Raw genomic sequence first — 20,323 nt, 5'->3', positions numbered from 1 at the left:
CACCATGAAGAAAGGGATAATAGTAACTGAAAGTAGGCCAAGCTCATTAGATTATGATTAAAAGGCAGATTTAATTTTTTTTTTTTTAAAGCATTGAATGTGGTTCCAGTGGGTAGGCACTGGGAAGAAGTGGTGCTGGTGAAGTCACAGGTGCTGCGTCCTTGGTCACTCTGTCTTTTCAGTTATTTTATAGCTCTAATTGAATACTGACTCATGAGGACTACATTGACCTTTAATTTTATTCAAGTGACTTTCTTTCATGATTATTAAAAAAGAAATGCCATGCATGGTCCTGCCTTTGCTGTTTAGGATGAATCTAGAGCAGATAGGTGGAAGCACAGTAAGAGTGTTTCAAAGCAGGCTTGTATCTTGCCCCTTATAATGCTGTATCTTCAGCTCTTTTGGAAATATGTGTTGCTCCACTAGAAACAGATGGTTTTCCCCCAGAAGTAGTTTAGAACCTGCCTTGAGGTCCCCAAGCTGGTGAAGTCCCAGGTGGGCCCAAGGACCTTGGCAAGGACCTTCCAGCCCCTTGGTGGAAGCTCTGCAGTCCCTCCTTGACTCTGGTGAGGCTGCAGGGTCAGTGGGACCCCTTACCCCCGCTTGCACCTCTTCCTCTCTCAAGGCAATGACCTGCCTATTTTAGTGTCTCAGCTGAGCTGCAATAGCAGAGTTGGCAACTTCATCTCTGTGGCTGAATTTGAGAACAATTTGTCAGACACAGTTCGAGTAGCAAATGGTCTGTACAGGCACCGCGTGGGGCCCGGATTCCTGCAGCCCCAGGTGTCCTGCTCCCACCTGCAGCCTCCCTTAAGGGTTTGCTCTGGTCTCTGCAGACACAGTGTTGTGCTCCACATGTGACCATGCTGGTGCCTGGGAGGGTTTTTTCAGGAGGCAGGACTGGGTAAGGTCCCTTTTATTTCACCTGCAAACCCAGAGAGGGGTGAGGCCTCACCCTGCTCCCCTTCGTCAATCAGAGGCAAGTAGGAAATTACAGATTGTGGCCTCTGGCTTAATTAGCCACCTGCTATTCTTGTCCTCTTGCATCCACAGCAACTATTTATACACATAAGACTGCACACAAGGCTGAGGCATGTAAGGTAGTAACTCACCTGCTTTGAAGCACACACTGGCATTTTTTCCTCTTGTTCCATCCATATTTCACTGGTCACCATGATCATCACAGGTTGTACTCCAAGTGCTTCCTTGGAACCAGAGAATTTCCACAAGTACGCAGCATTTACACACAACTGGCTGTCATGTCTCTCTCTCCCTCCCTTCTCCCCAGATGTAAAGGAGCATCCCACTATGGCCTTACCAAGGAACGGAAGAGGCGTTCCCAGGACTGCTCTCCAGACCGTGGCTCCAGCTTGGCAGTGGCTGCCCTGGGCCCTGAGCTCTCGGCAGCCGCGGCCATCGCCTTAATGACAGACGAGCCAGGGCTGGTGAACCCAGCCTTCAGCCCCACCTCCGAGGACAGCCAGCTGGGCAGCAGCCCCGCAGACCTGCACCGCAGCAACCGCAGCAGGAGTAAGAGCCAAAGGGGCAGCTTCAGAGCCTGCTAGCCCCCTGCAGCATTCATTTTTCTGTTAAATATATGTCACTGGAGGATTAAAAAAAAATTTAGAAAAGAAAAAGGGGTGGGGGAAGCGAAAGCTCTCATTTTTCATGGTTTCTCAAACTGCGCGCTCAGTGACCCAATTGATTTGAGGTGAAAAAAAAAGGCTTGGCCAGGGGTGGCATCAAGCTGAAAGTGACTAGCTGTACACAGGTTAACAGCAAATCTTTAGAAATATTATTTAGGTAAATCAGCTCAGTTGGAAGATCAAATGTTATGTGTGATGGGCTGGGGAGATAGTGTAACTGGGTAATATGTCTCCACTAAATCTTGGTGGCCCAAGTAACGCCCACAGACATGGGCACCTACCCAAAATCCTATTGGGAACTGTATTTCACGTTTGCCAAGTGTTTTCAGGGAAAAAAAACCCTTAAGAATTGCCTTAGGAGCTTGGGGAACATCTGCCAGCTTCTTGGGAAGGTGCAGTTTGGAGGAGCTGGTCCTGCTGAAATAACAACAGGGACAGGCTGCATCAGGAAAGTTTGCCTTGATCTTTCACCTTGTGACACTTCACCTGTCTCTGATGAGTGTCATGTTTGAAAAACATGACAAAGCCATGCCTGGCCAAAGCCAGAGTCAGAAGTGTTAATGGTGAGTTCAAAACATGTATTTGAGGATTCTGAAGCTACAATGGAAAAAGCCCACCTTGTGTGCCACCAGTTGCATATTGGGGAAATGGATGAAGGAAGACTAGGAAATGAGAAGCATTATCCTTTTGTTGTGTTGGAGAGGGGAGGAAAGGAAGGGTGCAAGAACAGAGCACCAGAATCTCAATAAATTCTGTCAGTTTTATTGAGTGTAGAGGCCACAGTCTGGTTTGAGGGAATGTTGTATTATTAGATTACAATATTTGGCTAGCATGCAGAGCTGGAACAGACAGAACAGCAATGTCCATGAAGATATCTTTAGCAGGATGGAAAAGAGTGACATGTTTTGAAAGTATTATGACTTTTCTTTTGTATTGCTGTACCCGAGTCAGAATATGTGAGTTTTTGATCCCTCCCACCTGATAATATTTGAATTTTTTGACATGGAACAGTTGGCAGTCGTTGGTGGCTTTAGAAACATTGCAAGATTTTGAGACAGAAGTAGTAGTGGGGATTTTGTCAAGAGGAGTTTTTAATGACTTCCAGCTTTTTTTGGTCAAACATGTATAGCTGAGGAAGGGCAGCACTTCTTCCTTTTATATGTATTTTTCACAGAATTGCTGCTGATTCTGTCTTGATGGAGGATTATTCTTCCCAAAGCTACCACACTCACAGGAAATTTCTCCATGTGATTGGCAAAACAGACAGGAAGGAGGCAATTCGAGGGTGTGGGACTGAGGCAGGGTGATTGTACCCAGATTCAGGTGGGTGCAGCCTTGAGGTATCAGCAGGACTCAGGGGCAAAGGTGAAGTACAGGCAGCCCAGATGTTGATGTTACATCCCATCGTATGCCAAGGGCTGCAGAAATGCTGTGGCTCTAGACCAGATCAGCTGAACTGTACTGATTTGGGTTTTTTCCTGCTGTTGCAGCTCGACACTTTGAACGTTCCACTATAAGAAGCAGATCTTTTAAAAAAATAAACAAGGCGTTCAGCGTTCTTCGAAGGACAAAAAGTGGAAGTGCTGTTTCCAACCAGACTGACCGGGAAAGGGAGACTGTTGGAAACTCTGCTGCTGGAGAGGAAGGTAATGTTTTGTTCATCTTGTGTTATCACTCAAAACGGGGTAGGGAGCCCTGTCCCACGTGGGAGCTGGATATCCATGAGGGACGTGCCTTTCATGTGGTGGGCTGTGCGTGATTAAAACAAACAAACCAGAAAACGCAATCTTCCCTTATTTTCTTCTTTCAAAAGATGTTACTGACTGGCAGGCAAGAATATTGCTGGGGTGTGTGGGACCTCACGTAGGGCTGTTCTGGTAACAGCCTGCATGCTATAGCCAGCCCAGGATCTAGCCCACGGGATGTGGGATCTGGGCATCTGGGATCTGTTACTGGAGCTGTCATTGATTTGCTCCGTAATTTTGTTCAAGCCTCTCCATCGGCATGTGCCTGTCCCTCTAAAGCAAATGGATCACAATAATCATACTTTAGAAGAACTTAATGAGTTTTGGCTGATGCTTATGAAGCACTGGAAATTCCCAGTGGGAGGATGGTAGGGAAGTGCAAAGTACTGTAATTATTCTGCATTTCTGTGGGCTCCTTTATTACCTCAGCCAGGCAGGTGATGAGGTAAGAATGCTCTGCTCTTAAACGGCAGGGAGAGGCAAGTTTGTCTGATGTGTGTCAGGGATGAGGGGTCTGGCAGGTAGTAACACTTAACATTTGGCATTCTCAAAGCAATAAGCAAATGTTACTAATCGATTTGGACCATAATTATGAAACCAACAATGGCATTCATGCATCAAGAGGAAGTGATGATGGAGTGGGGATCAGTGTCTTAATCAAGGTCTTCACTCACCTTATTATTCCTTTGCTTGATGCCTCAGCACCTCATCTCTCTTCCCAGATCAAATGTTCAGAATGCAGGCTTTAAGAATACAAAATACCCAACTTCCTTTTCCTCTGTGTTCAAGTTCTCATTGAAACACACACAAAATTAGCACAAAAGACTGACAAATGCTACTTTCAGGCGTCATTGTGATGCCATTGTGAATAGTGGTGAACTGGAGAGCCATGTTCAATATTCTTCTGCTTTATTTACTCATTCTTTCAGGAGAGTTTCACTATGTTACTGTGGTACTTACTCTCCTACTTTACATACTTGCTGATAGAGCCAAAATAAATACTTGCTGATAGAGCCAAAATAAAAGCTGGTAATTCAAAATCGTGAACCTTCTCCACAAAAGGGATGGGAATATACTCCTTGATCTGGAAATATCATGAATAATTTTACTATACTTTTATTATTAAAAAATAATATTTTATTATTAAAAAATATTTTTTTCCCCAAGTAAAATTTTACAAGTTGTCTATATCTCTGTTTGAGCAGGCAGATAGATTTCTTGTTCCGTAGCAGCTCTTCAATCCACTGTGAGCAAAAGCTTGCCTTTTTTTAGAATGAGTGAAATTCTCCCTGCCTCAAGTTCATATTTTTCAAAGGACATCCCTTCAGGATAATGTAACAGACGATTTTCTACCTAGACATATAGCTGATATTAGTAATAGTTCCACTGAAATCCTGGTTTCATGTCCAGGGTGTGCAAATAATCAAGATGTTAACAGCATCCCTCCAGTAGCCCAGTGCAGTCCAGATGTTAGCAGAAGTTAGCAGAAAAGTGTGGAGATGTCACTGGCCTTTACATTCCCAGCACATGAGAATCATTGTTGTCTCTGTAAGGGATGTATAATGGCAATCACTCCAGGGCCCCACTGGCAGCGTCAGGATTGTCAGTCTCTCCTTGGCTCTGCTTGTGGTTTCATTCCTCTGCACCCAGCACGCCTGTAAACTTGCAAATGTATTCTGCTGCACTGGAAAAACCAGGTAGGCATATAATTACTTAATAAGCAGTTACTCTTAAGTATGAGATCACAGAAGCTGGGTACCTAAATTACTTTATTAATTACATTTGCAAAGAATGCCTTTTGATTACACAGTTCTGGAAACTGATCTTTAAAAAATGCAAGCAAGTAACTTGAAGAAATACAAATGCAACTTGAACAAAGATTGCAATTCAGTCCCTTGCAACAGGTGCTTTGTGTAATGGCATCTCAAAGGCTTTCTCTGTTTCTTCTTGGAGGAGGAAATGAATGTACTTCTTTCTGTAGCAGTTATCATCATCCTGCCAGCTGGGGGCTGGTTTTCTTCCCCAGATCTGTATGTTTTCTTCTTTTATTTATTTTTTTAAACCTCAGCTACTCTAAACAGTCTGCAGCTAGGCTTCTGATCAGAGCTGTTGGTCAGTCTTTAGCTGCTGTATGCTCTGCTCTGTGCTCACTGAAGGTATTACATATTGAAGAAAAGGGATCCCTGTGTGTCTTTCTCACCATTGCCACACCACTCTCCTGGGAATGGAGGTGCTCCTGTGGGGCTGAATGAGGTGGTTCCTCACTTCAGAGGTCCCCATGCCCAGTGGGAAAGGTGCTGTTGCTTCCCCAGAGTTTCACAGGTTTGTGTCTGGGACCATGTGAGAAAAGAACTGAGGCATGACTCATTGCCCCAGGAGATTGGGCAGCGCTTCACCAACTCTCTGGTGACCACTTTCCTCACCAGGTTTAGTCAGTGCATGAGCAGAATGAAGCTGAGACTATGCCATCCTCACAGAGTGATATAAGCCCCTTCTTGCTGATAACCTCTTCTTGATGAAGGAGAGGTAAAATCATCTGGCAAAGCTCAATGTATAATTCATCTGACTCCAGTCTTCAGAATACCCCCATCCTAATTCACACGTCTCTGTTTAATCTGTTTTGCCTGTATTTTGGTCAAAGGAGCTCTGAGAATGAACACCTTAACAAGAAGCCATGTATTAGCCTTCAGCAGCCCTTCATTAAGGGTGTGTAGGTGCATTAAGGGTGTGAAGCTGCTGTGTTTGTTGAGCCAGTGCTCAGTTGCAGTATGTCTGTGAAAGTACAAGACAAAATAATGGTTTCTGATGAGGGAGAAAAAACATTCAAATTCTTCTTAACTTGAAGCTGAATCTAATACTGGTATTGGGAAAAACTGACACCCAGGACATTGCAAAATATGATGTGTAATATCAAATGTGTTTCTATTGTAATTACAGCAAAGAAATAGTTACAGTCTAATGCTATCTTATACCTGGAGCTGGTAGGCATCCTGAATGGCAGAGATTACTTCATGATTTATGTTTATATCCTGTGGTTTGATTTGTTTAAACAATGTTATATGTGGTCATTTTGGATTTAAATAATTCAGGCTTTCTTTGTTTCTGTTTTTGTGGCATTTTCAGTAGAGGTGAATGAAAAGTACAAACACTAAAGAGAAAATATTTAGAGGGAAGGAGCTGTTAAGATTTTCTTGTTTTTAATACTTTGTTATTTGTAAAATCCCACGCGAAGAAATATTTGTCTGCAGCACCCAAGGTTGTGATATTTATCTGAGGACAATTTCATTTACAGCATTTATAGCTACAAATAGCTTTCCAGGTCTGAAGTAGAAGTTGAGAAAGTTTAAAAGAAAGAGTTTCATTCTGAGATGTGAGGGAAGGTGACAGGGACATGCTTAAGGCACTGATGCATTTAAGATGTAATATCTTCTGACTAGATCTAGTAGTGTAAACGACCTTGGCAATCTACTTAAATGATAAAGTATCTCCAAACAAAGCGTGCTCCAGCTTTGCTATGCTTATTTGTATCACTATGCTCTAAGTTTAAATTCCGTTCCAAGAAGGACTATAGCTATATATACTCTTTACTCAAACTGATCTACAAATGCAAGTTGTGAACCAGCTAATGTTTTAGGAGCAAAGAATTTTCAGGTACAATTTTAAAAACTTCCTTATGGTTTTAGAGTAAAAGAGCTGTGTTTTTGACTTCCAAAAATGTTCATTGATTTCATTCCGCATTCAAGCCATTGTAAAAGAAATTTAATTTAGGATTGCTTGAGGATGGCAAATGTTTTTCAAAGTCAAACTCAGTCTCATAGTGGATGCAGTTCTACCATCTGGCCTTGCTTTGCAGCAGTCAAGACCAAGGCAGCCCCAGCAGGCACTGGCAGAACCACAGAACACAGAACAGGCTTCCCTCTATAACAGTGTGAACCCTGTTATATTTTTGTGATATATATATTCACATACATATATAAGATGGATAGATAGATAGATAGATAGATAGATAGATAGATAGATAGATAGATAGATAGATAGATAATATAAATACTTCAGTGTTTGGAAAAGTACTTGAAGAAAAAGAAGGTAAGTGAAACACAGATGGTATGATGGTATCAACTATTTCATGGCATTAAGACTCTCTGTATGCAGAAAAAAAAGTGGTTTATCCAGCCCCAGGACAAGACAGTGCAGCCCAGCTTCTGTCTCAGGAAGGCTGCACCCCACAGAAATCCCACACTGTTCCTATTTTTCTCAGATTTGATTCAGTTGCCCTTCTGATTTCCCAAAGCAGCTGTTACAGAACTGGTTCAAAGTACTCTGCTCTGGAACGATGAGCCAGGCAATTTCCCGAAGAAAGAGATTGTCTGTGTAGCACTTCCTCTACTGCAGACTGATGAATTTGCCTGCTGTATATGAGAATCACAACTCTTTAGATACACAGGCAGCTCAGCAAGTTTCATTTTAGTTCTTTTGGGGCTCTTTTGGTAAGAGGAATGTACAGAAGCAAGAAGAGAGATTAGAACTGGCATCACCTTCTACCTGCCCCTCCATTGGAGAAGCATCACTGAGAATTAATGGAAGGCATTCAATCAAAATGATGGCAAACCTTTGGGAGAATGTCATGATAAATGAAAATCTATTGGGAAAAATTGCAGAATAAAGTTCCCCACCAGCACAAGGGCATGTGATACTTACAGACACATTAATTTTCCAAGACTAGGTTACACAAGCTTCATTTAAATTCTGGTGTCCAGATGCTGGGAAGAATGAATGTGTGCCACTGCAGATGGTCCTATTTGTGGGGGTGAGCTGACACATTAGTCAGGCTGCCTGATCTAAATGAGGACTTGCAACCACAGACACAAGTTTTGTTTACAGTGACCTTTGATTAATCTGGACTCAAGAGTCACAGCAAACATTGCACATTGTCACAGTGAGTCCTGGGAATGAAGGCAGAAGCTACCCTCGTGGCAGCACTGTTGGAAGGAGCATGATGTGCACAGAAGTCAGCAGAAACCTGAGCACTGAAAGAATGCTACCATTAAATACTATAAACTGTGGGGGAAAATCATAAGCATACTTAAAATTTTCTAATTCTCTCATGGCCACTACACTCACGAATGCTCAGTGTCCCACGTTGGGCCAGATAAATGGAGTTCACTGTGCAAAGCTGGTCTCTCCTGTGTTGTTTACCACAAAGTAATGTGTGAAAATATTGATAACGTTGTACACTAATATTAAGAGAATACTGCTTGAGAAAAAAGCCCACACAATCTTTCTGAATGCAGGTGACATTTTATTATATTAACAGATTCAGAATGCTCCATACAACCCCCCGTGACAAAACCACAACATTCTGTGGGAAAACCTGGAAGAATCACCAAAAACAAGACAGAAAGTTTCCTTCTTTCTAGATTCAGCAGCTCTTCGATATTTAAGGACTGGAAATATAAAATGGTAAAGAAAGGTATGCAATACTCCTGGGTTTTCCTGCTCTGGAAAACCCGACCTAAGAAAATGGAGAATTTTAAATAAGAGTGTAAGGGCTGGAGAGCAGAGTCTGTGAAAATTGATACTCCAGCCTCACAACAGAATGTATATATGTCTGAAAGGTACAAGCCTCAACTCAGCTGGAGTTCCTTCAATTGGGCTCCTGAGGCCCCAGCCATTGTATGCAACCATGTGCTGAACCAGGGACCCCCTTTTCTGGGTATGGTCTATACAGTAAAAATTCTATTTGAAGACATTGCTTTCTAGACATGGCATCATCATGAAATATGCATGGTAAGTTTTCATCAAACTGCACACAATGTATGCAGACTTTTTGGTGAAAAAGCAATTATGAATTTTCTTATTTTAAAAAAGTGTATTTGTGTACTTTATATATTTAGATTGCCACACTTACTGTTTATCAAAATAGGCATTGGCCTTTTACTTACAACAGTCTAGGTTGTTGAGAATCCAAGTCTCCATGTAGATGTCTGGGATGAAAAGAAGAAACAAGTCTTCAAGTAAGAGAGCAGAAATTAATGGATCATAATTATTTTGGTTGCTTAGCTCATCTGAGGATAAAATATTTCTGTTTATTATGTATATTTGATAAAGAACACAAATCACATGAAGACAGGAAGAGAGGCAGTACAGCCTGCTAACTATGAAAAGGTGGCATTAGAGACTTGCAGACTGGCAAAAGAAAAATGGCTTGGAAAGATTTGGGTTGTTGTAGACTGCACCTTTCAGAAGGAAATTAGACATTAAAAATTCCTCAAAAAATCTGCATAAAGCCCTTTTGAAAGTCAGCAAGACTTTACAAACCAGATAAGGCTTTATTCAAAATGCAAAAAAACCTATTTATGCTTATACATATGTAAAGATTTAGGTAAGTCTTGTACAAGTGTAAAGACTTGTTCACTGTCATGTTGCCCTGATTTTGCTCTGGCATAATTACAGGTTGAAATAACATGAGAGTGTCAATAGCTTGTTCAGTCCACAATTCTCCATGGACAAGAAATCCAACTGGATAATTCCTTTAGAAGGGTTTTTAGAATGAGCTATGGAAAAGTGAACATCAGTGTCAAAAAGTGTAGTTTGTTAGGATGTGAAGTGAGTCACCATAATAGGTCTATTATAGAACTGTGTTGGTATCTTCAATATATTCATGTATATTACTTTATTTGCATGCAGGGAAGATCTAGGTGTCTGGATTTTCATCTGTACTTTTACACATAACTACCCCTATAGCCACACTGAGGGTGTGAAATGTGCATGCTTGTTCTGATGCAGGGATCAGGCCATTGGTGATTTTTGAGGAGTATTTGTATTGTCCTACTTTTAGCACCCCACTGAGATGCCAGAGTTAATTGCCTCTTTTCTTACACAGCAGCGGAGATTTGGCACCTCCAGGGGTGATTTAGCACGGGAATCACTCTCTTTGGGTGCCTGTGCACTACAAAGGAAGTCAGGGCAAGTAGATCACCAAACTGTGCATTTGAGGCCTGGATTTGGATCATGTGAATCCACCCTTCAGGCTAGAGAGAACTGAGGAAATTACAAGCTGAGCAAATAGCATTTAGAAAATAGAAGAGCAAGGGGGAAATGAAGCACCTTCCATTCCTGAAACATTAAAGTTGACCGCAAAACTGAAGTAAACCTGTATTGGCACAGAAACTGCTATTTCAAGAATAAATGTTGAATGCTAGGTTGGTGAAGGCTGTGTAGTTATCTAGGCAGACTTTTATTGCCTGTCAAGTCTGTGTAAAACCACAAAGTCGAAGTCTGTGCTGCTGGTAGGTGCTTTTTACAGACGTGGAGGAGGACAGCTTCCCACCCTGAAGAGCATATGATCAAAGAAGTGGTAAGGGATGCAACATGGTGTTTCTCAATATTTTTTTCCTGTTCTTTATTTCCCCTTGCGCTCTCTCAAAAGGTTTTGGTGCCTTGCTGGTTTGTTGCCTGCTAATTCTGTAGTAGCAAATATTAATTCTATCTCAGATTCTAGTCTATAAAGTTTCATTTTTCACTTAACTGCTATTCATTAACACTCACTGTACTTTCATTTCTAAAATAGGTTATTGAAAAAAATATTAGCAGTTAATTTTTTGACTTACAGGTTTGTCATATAACCACTGGATTGGATTCACATGCAAAAAGTTTAAATGCTTTCTCTCAGCTTTGGGGAATTGAAAATAATTGAAGGCTGCTGTGCCTGGGCTGGAAAATGCACTGCTGCTTTTACTTCATCTTTACTCGCTGCTGAATATGGATTAAAAATTTGAATTGACCTAGAAGAAAAGAAAGTATTAGTGACATGCTGTGAAATCAGACATGCCAGTTGAAAAGTAGTGTTTGGAAGACGATACTCTAATCCAGTGCATTTTAAATACAAAAAGGACCCCTGCCCACCATTAGTCCCTCCTCCCCACAGCCAGATTGCCAGAGCCAGCAGAGATCTTCCCCTCCAGGTGCTTTGAGCATACTGTGGTTTTAATAGACACATCACAGTAAGAGTCACTCATTCCTACTTGCTAGAGTTAAGCAGTGATGAAAGGAGAGTGGTCTGGTAGGGAAACTACAGTGTGCTTTGGTTTGTCCAAATCTTTGGTTTGTTGCCTCTCTGGTAGCTAAAGATAAATAAAAGGTTTCCTTGGATGTCACAAGACAAGAGCCCTGTCCTCCACTGTGACACCAAAAATGGGGAAAACAGGGCAGCCTGGGATGCTACCAGTGAGATAGGGTTTACAACCCAGTACAGCAGGGATGGATGTTTGTTGAGGTGCCCGTGCTCATCTGTTCTAGGGCCAGCAAGAAATTGTGGCCTGGTTCTGAGGTGTCTCTGGTGACCAAAAAATGTATTTCATTCCCTTAAAATATTGATGTGTATAACCGTAAGTACATTTAATCTGCCTGGATTACATCAAAGGTTTAAGGCTGTATTTTGTAGGGGGAAAAGGAAGTTTGAAAATATTAATTGTAGAAAGTCCCCTTCAAGTCCATTCAGCAAGCTTACCTATCCTTTTCTTGGTATGAATCAGATACGTGCATAAAACCTAGCTTGACTAACTGGCAGGTACTTGAGGTGCAGGTTGTGCACTGCATGTTTCAACAAAGCAAAGCTGTGTTGTCAAATAAATACCTCACAATATGCATTTCCAGGTTTCCCCAGGTTGTACCACCTGATTCCAGATGGGGAGATTACCTGCATTAAGATCAGCCGTACGGATCCCCATGAAAGTCTGGCCATTAGGATCGTGGGAGGCAGTGAGACCCCTTTGGTCCACATTATTATACAGCATATTTATCGAGATGGGGTGATTGCCAGAGATGGAAGGTTGCTGCCTGGAGACATGATACTAAAGGTACAGTACTGTGGAGGTACGAGATAAAAACGTCCTGACACAGAATGCCATGGTTGAAGTCGATCATGATGAGATTTGCAATGCTGCATGCAGAAAGCCGTTCTGAAGCTCAGAGCACCACCTGTAAAGCACTGTGATTTCCTAGATTTTGCTGACCCCAGTGGTGGCTGAGGACACTTGAGGCATGCCAAGATTGTGCATGCTTTATGCTTTATGTCAGACAGGCTTGGCCAAAGGGATTTCCCAGCATCACAATGTGGGCATACTTCACTCTAGCAGTGAATAAAAATTCTTCTGGATGGTGGTTCCCAGCAGCAGCTGCATAGCATGCACCACCCAGCTATGTGTTTCAGGGAGCCTTTTTGTCCTGGTGCCAGCACAGAGCAGCAGAGTAAATGGCACCACTAAGACAAAGCTGTTCCTGCAGGGCACATCCAAACTGCACAATGAAGCAGTGACTGTAGCATGGGTGGGCCCAGCCTAGCTCTTCCCAGCCATGGCTGACTGCCCAGGATTTACCAGGGATTCCTGTGAATTTCAGCTCCATCCTGGTGCAGCTCATGCTGTTTGTGGTACCCGAGGTAGCAACTTAAAGGTAGTTGAGCTGTGTCTCTCTGGGTGCCATCCTCCCCACCAAACTGCAGCAGAACAGCCCCGTTGTTCCCACATAGGAAATCTGCAAAAGCAAACACCAGCCAAGTGCTTTTTTCCATGCTGGGGAATATTTCTCTTACATCTTGGAGATGTTTCTTAATATTTAAATGGTTCAACCTGTGCAATGTAAAGCTACATGGAAATATCTTGTCCGATTCAGGTTTTCTAGCCAGTGAAGAAATACAATCTTGCAACTGGTTTTCATTTAGCAATATAAAGTGCAATGCCTAGTCACTCTTACACATATGAACATGATGGGATTGACTGGAAACTTTTTTCCTCTTTCTTTTCCTCAGCCAAATTTAAAAAGTGGTAGTTATACAGTTTTATTCTCATCTGAATTGAATCTTACCTGGAAAGCACTGAGGAAAAAAAGGAAAGTCTGATTCTCTAGTGTGGTAAATCTGCATAATTGTTAGTAAATATCCAAGGCATTTAAACTTCTACTTGAGGCTCTTTCCTTCTTCGTAGTTAGAGATTCATTAGTGAAGAAAAAATTTTTTGCTGTACCTAGAACAGCTGGAAGATAAAGAAGAAAAGAAACAGCAGGAAAACAGTGGGAGTGAAAGGAAAGGCTGGCAAGGCAATTTGAAACCAGAAGCCTGTGGAATAAAACTAAGCTATATGAAAGGATATTGAAGCTTGGGAAAGAGCAATAAGAAAGATGAAAACTAACATGTATGTCTGGAGACTATCAGGGAGAGAGGGGAAGAAAAAGGACAGAAACTGTCTGTGCAGCGCATCCTTTCCTTGGGGGGAGGATTGTTCTGCACCGCAAACTTGGCCTCGTGTGTGACACAGTTTGAAATAGCACATGTCACTTCACATGAAGACATCTGTGTGTCTAGATCTGCCCTCCTCAGTGCCAACTCAGAATAGGCCGTCTTTCTGCTCCCGATTTACACTTCTCTATTCCAGGTTAACGGCATGGACATCAAAAATGTGCCTCACAACTACGCCCTGTCAATCCTGAAGCAGCCCTGCCACGTGCTGCGCCTGACGGTGCTCCGAGAGCAGAGGTACCGATGCCGAAACAGCGGCCTTTCCCTCGATGCTCTCTGCAATAGGGACGACAGCTTCCACGTCGTGCTGAACAAGAGCAGCCCGGATGAGCAGCTGGGGATAAAGCTGGTCCGCAAGGCCGACGAGCCAGGCGTGTTCATTTTCAACCTGCTGGAAGGCGGCATGGCTGCCCGCGACGGGCAGCTGCAGGAGAACGACCGCGTGCTGGCCATCAACGGGCACGACCACCGCTACGGCAGCCCCGAGAGCGCGGCGCAGCTCATACAGGTTTGGCTTCCCCGCTTGAACCACGGGGTTCAACTGTGCGAGGACCAAGCAGGGGTTTTTTCACTGTCCATTGCAAAGCAGGGGCCAAACACTGAGTCTGTGTGTTTGGAACAGGGAAGGAGTCAAGACTGGAGGGGAGTTTACTCCTGTGAGAGCTCCTTGGTTTTACTGCGGGGATGAGTGTGAACATGAGCTTGGACTCCCACAGAGGCGCATGCTACCATCATGGAAAATAGAGATCAGTGCAAACATCTGTATACTCTGATTATCGCCAGAGTGCTGCCAGCTGCCAGAAGGGCATGCCAGCCTGCACCCTGGCAGCACTGCTTCCAGCAGAATCCTGACTCCTCTGGCTCAGGAGTCACAGTGCACTCTGGTTCAGCCCTGGAGCAAACCAGAGTAGCCTAAGGCAGCAGACTACCACTATAAGGTAGTCCACACCTTGTAGATATTTCTTACCTAAATCCAGTAAATTGAAATCCAGATGTTTTGAGAAAATGGATCTGTAGTTATTAATCTCTGTTTAGACTCACATTGAATAGTAAATGGATGCTAACACAGAACTGTCAGATGAAAAAAACCCATGCCTTTCTCAGACGCAAAATTGGCCAGCTTCTGCCTAATTTTCCCTACAGAACCAATTTGGGTTTTTTGTTTACAAATTATATTTTTAGAAAACTTCAACATAAAAAGCAAAGCCAAGAATCTTTTGCTGCTTTTATCTCATATTAATAGCTGTTATGATATTTGTGCAATTTTGAATTTCATTTGGAGGTATGTAGACTGTTCACATATTGAAGAAATTCATGGACTTCAGTGACAAGATGTCAGATCAGGCCAGCTTCTTCTTTCTGACAGGTATAATCAGGGTAATATCAGTCAGACTGAAACAAACAGTCAAATCCATGCATTTTGTGGAAAGGATTTCTGTGTTAGCATAGATTCACAGTTGGTTGTAGCCAACTTCTATTGTGAAGTTTATAGCATAGGTGAAGAAAATTTCATCCCCTTACATAATGCCAATTGTTGAAATTCTGGTCCAGCATCTTTCTGGATTACCTTATGTAGCTCAGTAACTGGGAACAGAAGGCAGAAGGGGAAAGGTTTAAATTCTCTGAGGGCAACAAGTCTGGAAAGAAAAATTCTCTAAAAAACTATTATTCTTGGAACAGTTCTTTATGGCTACAAAACAAGGAATCAGTGCTTCATAAGCAAAAAACACATGAGATGAAACGGAAAAAATTACTAACAAGAGTATTCACATACAAGTGTTTAAAAGTGCAACCAAAGCCCTTATTGGTCTCCAAAGACTGGTTGTTAATTATAATAATGCTTGAAATGCACACCAATCCCTGGGAATTCAAACAAGCCCATCAAAGGGGAAACTCAGGTTTCCAAACAGCCAGGATTACATTGCATTGATGTGAGCTCTATGAATCACATTTATCTAATGCAAAATTCCTGGAACCTGTGTCTTTTTTGTTACGTTTTTCATCAATTATCATTTGCCTTTCCTGTTTCCATGTTATGCCAGAGAAAAACCTTTATACTGAAGCCACAGGTGTTTTGCATTTGCTTCTTACACGAAGGGCTATTTCACTGTGTCCTCTGATTTCGCAACAGCATCCTTCCTGCCTGTTGAGAGCTCAGCATGCCACTTGCATTGCATTGAGGTCTTCTAATTTATTGTGGTGAAAGCTGCAAATGCACCATCAGTTTCTTTAAAAACAGAACATTCAGTAAAAGGTGCAGTGGCTTGTTAAACCAAGAACAGCAGGAAGACTGTCAGATTTCCCTGTAATCTGATTATTTTTGACTTTTAAATAATGAATAATTGAGACAGTTGAGGCCTATAGAAACTATACAATAGCATATGTGAAGCAGTTGCTAATCAGTAGATTAAGTGTCTGGCTGTTTATAAGCTCTCAGCTCTGTCACAAGAAGTGAAATGAAGAAAATGTGTTAGTGTTAATTAGGAATGTGCACACATCATAACACTCGGGAATTTGCTGCCTCCTGTTTGTCACATCATCTTAAGCCATGGCCTTGCGTCAGAAGTGGCACTTTGAATCTAAATAACGAGACATTCCACATCTGTGTTCCATGAGAGTGACAAGAAAAGGTGCAAGGTAACAGATATGAGGTGCCCATGTGAGCACATCAAGCCAAGCTACATGGGCTGAGTCAGACTTTACTGAGCCCAGATGTTCACCCTCCTCCTCACCTCCATCCCCCCATAGTTCAGAACAGCTGCTAGGAACAGATGAGCAGCTCTTCTTCCCAACAACTGCCTCTGACAAGCAGGTTGTGATGTGGAGCATATCCGTGTTCCATCATCCCGGTGAGACATGGGGCAGCTTCTGCCAGGAGCAGCCCTGCTGCCTCTTTCTAAGATATAATTACCCACTACATGCTCAGAAGCTGCCATTGTGTCTCTGCCTTCCTGCTTGGAAGGCTGTATTTCCTGCTTGATATGCCTTGGCTGTAACAGATTTTAATTCTAGCGGAGCATTTCAGCTCTTACTTGCACTTGGCATCAAAGCTCACCTCCTTTCTTTAATTTTCACTTCAGCAAAAAATACAGAGCAAGAATTGCGGGAAAAGCCACTGGTAAGAAGGAGGGAGAGATCAGAATGAATCAGCAATAAATCATCTGATCAGTAGAAACATTAATGGGTTTTCATATGTATGTAAATACAAAAGCTGTTCTTGTTGTTTGGATAACTTTCTAAACCACTCTGACTTCTGAGAAACTACTCAGCTTGACTGGCCCGTAGACAAATGTGCCATTGCAACAGAGACTCTTGTTGAACTTTTGCTAGTTGTTCTATGAGAATTAATCATGTTTTACAACCTCTCTCTAAATAACCAGCTTTGAGGCTTACCATGTGGCAGCAGATAAATTTTACAAAGAAGTTGTGTTAAGTTGAAACTTAACACATTTTAGAGTTCATTTTAGAGAAAACTGTATTTTCATAGGGCCACGTGCCCTTGGGAGGTTTAATCTCATGTTGTTTGGTTCCACCTCAGTCACATTACAAACTAGGGACCAGGGTGGTTTCCTTTCTCCCAACATTTTGGGTACCAGTTGAGTCCAGAGTCTATGAGTTAATATTCCATAAAACCAGATCTGTTAAAAATTCCTAGAAAGTTATTTTGAAATATGTTTGCATGCACTAAATTATATATCATTAAGCTGTGAAGATCTGAGTTTTTAGTAAAAAAACCAGCATCCCCCAAGATATTGGGAGAGTAACAAAGACATGCACACACTAAAAATAGCATGGCTTGAACATGTATATTTCAAGCTTGAAGTTGGAGGTTTAGAAGAGGTAGGTTGCTTTTTCTTAACTAAAATGACATTTTTCCAAAGCTTTTTTTAACTCTCAGCTACAGCTATTGAATTCAACTCCAGAAAGGACAAACCAAGCTATAAAAACAAAATTCCCAGAAGCATCCTCTGGCTTCTGTTATTTGTCTGTGGGAGATTTGATTTCAACAGTGCAACTGGATCTGGGTTTGGTTTTCAGCTGCTTTTTCAATGCCAGCTTTCCCTGGATCTTCTCCCCAGTGAGAAGTGCTAGCAAGCGAGCCAGGAGGTCTGCAGCCCCTGGGGCTGTGGTACCACCAAGCATTGTAGCTGCAGCCCCAGGGCATCAGGCTGTGGTACCACCAAGCATTGCAGCTGCAGCCCCAGGGGCATCAGGCTCCAGATGTGTTTTTGGGGGGCTTCACATTGGATATTGAGCAGTTCCTCCAATATAACCTGAGAGCAAGCAGGCAGGAGCGCCTCTGCAGACTGGTCATTAGGAGCCCCTCCTTCCTGGCAAAACAGCAATGTCTTTAGCCTAGAGAGAAGGAGATTAGGGGACTAATTTTTACATCTTCTGAGTATGCTTCTATAGCACTGAGGTTATTGCTACACTGTTCTTCATTTTAGTTTAGTATATTTGTTTGTGGCAGGTATCTATGATTTATCTGGGTAAACCCCACTCCCTCTCAGCTTTATCTTTGCATCACTGTTTTCTTGAACAGATTCATATGAGCCTCACTGAGGGGCAAATGAAGCCATTTGCTTCTAGGGAAAAAGTGCTGATTCAATAAGACAGAAAAAAACCCACCTGTACACAGAATTAACTCTAGTATCAGGCAAACACACACAGAGCCCCTAAACAAACATTACCTCAGTAGAAGCATGGCAGCATCTCTCGGCCACACAAGTATTCTGACTGCATTATGAAAAAAGGCCTAGCAGTTCTTTGAGCTTGGGTTATTTGCCTCGAAGCTGCTGTTCCTAGAGTGAGAGTTTGTGAGCTGCTTTCCCATCCTAAACTTCACTACCCTGTGTGCTTCCTTATACCCACCTTCCTTCTCTGTGCTCTGCTGCAGTAGAATTTTATTTCATTTTTATTTTTCTCCCTTTCTTTGGGCTTCCTTACATTTGTCACCCTCGTTGCATGCAGGTGGACCTAATTACATTGTTTATTCCCCACTTTCGCTGGGCAAGGCCTAAGCACACCCCTGGTTTCAGGGGTAATTGTATCTTTTTCAGCTTTCCCATCCATTGGGCAGCAACAGCTCTGGTAGTCTGCCTGCCTCTTTACCATGGCAGGCAAATTGCTGCTTTGCAGTGGCATACATAGGTGTAGATGAGAGTGTAGATGAGAGCTGATCAGAACTCACTGTGGTGGATCACTGCTTTCAGCCAAATTTGGGGCAGGTAGAAATGATTTTTTAGAGATAACACCAAGTTTTCAGGAGAAATATTAAGTAGCTGGCAGTAAACTTTTATGAACTTCATTGGCCCGAATTGATGCTACTGCTTTACGTCACAGCAACCTCATTAATGGGAAATTCAGCCAATGTTGAGGTGGTTCCTGCATTCCACCGACACTGGGGCGGAGGTGCCGGGGTGTGCTGCACTGGGGCCGTGGGATTCATGCTGTGCTCCCCCGCAGGCCAGCGAGAAGCAGGTTCACTTCGTGGTGTCGCGGCAGAGCCGGCAGCAGACCCCCGACCTCCTGCAGGAGACGGGCTGGACTTCCAGCGCCGGCGGCTCCCAGCCGTGTCCCGCCGAGAGGAGCAACCCCGGCAAGGTGAGGGCACTGTGTGATGTCTCTGCCATCCGTGGAACAGGGGAATGGGAGGGCAGGGGGTGTTTCATGTCTCAGGGTGTTATCTCTGGCTTCTGGCACCGGAAAAAGCATGTCCCATTACTTGGCAATGGGAACACAAAGGCTGTGCTGCTCATTATTGACCCGCTGGTTCTGCCCTGACTCTGCCTGGTGTGGGGAGGGAAAGAGAAGGTGATGGGCAGTGGTGGGGCAGGTGCTGATGTGCACACGGTGTCTTGGCCATGGCCACACATCTGACCAGTGGGCATCTGCGAGGACAATGTGCTCCAGCAAAAAGAAAATTTTTTCCGAAGTTTTTTCATCTGTAGCATCGTCTTCAGACAAAAAGCTTTCACATGCTGGCCTGAAAGATTCCCATAACCTACTTGAAAATCATGGCCATCACTAGGCTGTTGCTCATTTATTAAAATGCACTGGCTGCTGAGAGTACGAGGACTTTCCGTGGAGCTTTAGACCCAAAGCGTGCTTGTTCTGCTCTGGCAGCACCTGGAACTTGTATAGTGTGGGGTCTGCAAGGGCTGCTGGTGTGCAGCACCCAGCCCAGAGCAGCCATCTCACCCAGATCAGGCTGTGGTTACCAAACTGCCCCAGCTGTCCCTGTGTACCTGGTCAGAGTGGATGTTTAGTGCATCTAGACTCGCAATACTCTCTTTGCCTAAGGCAGAGAAATGTTCAAACATAGGAGGTTTTAAGCAGGAACCAAATCAGTTAGAGTTTTGAAAATATGTTTTCTGAGCTTGCTCAGTGTTATTCTTTCCACTTTAGACAGAACAAGGCATGTCCTTGCGGGAACTGAATTTGTTTACTTCACTAAATTTGAAGCCACGTGTCTGGCTAATTTACATTAATCACCCTGAGTGTCACCACTTATGCAAACCCATGCGAGCTTGACCCTGGCCACCGGTGCCAGGGGTGTATCAGGGAGGTGTGCAGGCAGGGCTTAAGTTCATCCTGCTTGATGGATAGCCAGTTGTGTCCTTAAAGGGACCTCTGGA

General features: G+C 43.1%; 1 protein-coding gene across 2 annotated transcripts in view; it reads left to right on the top strand.

Moving 5' to 3' along the window:
* LNX1 (ligand of numb-protein X 1) overlaps positions 1 to 20,323 on the top strand; it is a gene marked incomplete at its 5' end in the record, with an annotated part of 65,085 nt that overhangs the window by 29,397 nt on the left and 15,365 nt on the right. For both annotated transcript variants that reach the window (XM_084203810.1, XM_084203811.1), the window contains 5 exons: positions 1,289 to 1,530; positions 3,137 to 3,292; positions 12,047 to 12,249; positions 13,822 to 14,193; positions 19,152 to 19,289. In XM_084203810.1, coding sequence (XP_084059936.1) covers positions 1,289 to 1,530; positions 3,137 to 3,292; positions 12,047 to 12,249; positions 13,822 to 14,193; positions 19,152 to 19,289 — 1,111 coding nt within the window. The remainder of the gene's footprint in view (positions 1 to 1,288; positions 1,531 to 3,136; positions 3,293 to 12,046; positions 12,250 to 13,821; positions 14,194 to 19,151; positions 19,290 to 20,323) is intronic.

The sequence above is a fragment of the Fringilla coelebs genome (assembly GCF_963513975.1).
Source record: "Fringilla coelebs genome assembly, chromosome: 4".
In the NCBI taxonomy this organism is placed as follows: Eukaryota; Metazoa; Chordata; class Aves; order Passeriformes; family Fringillidae; genus Fringilla; species Fringilla coelebs.
Note: the sequence above shows the minus strand (reverse complement) of the source record. Positions and strands in the feature narration are given on the sequence as shown.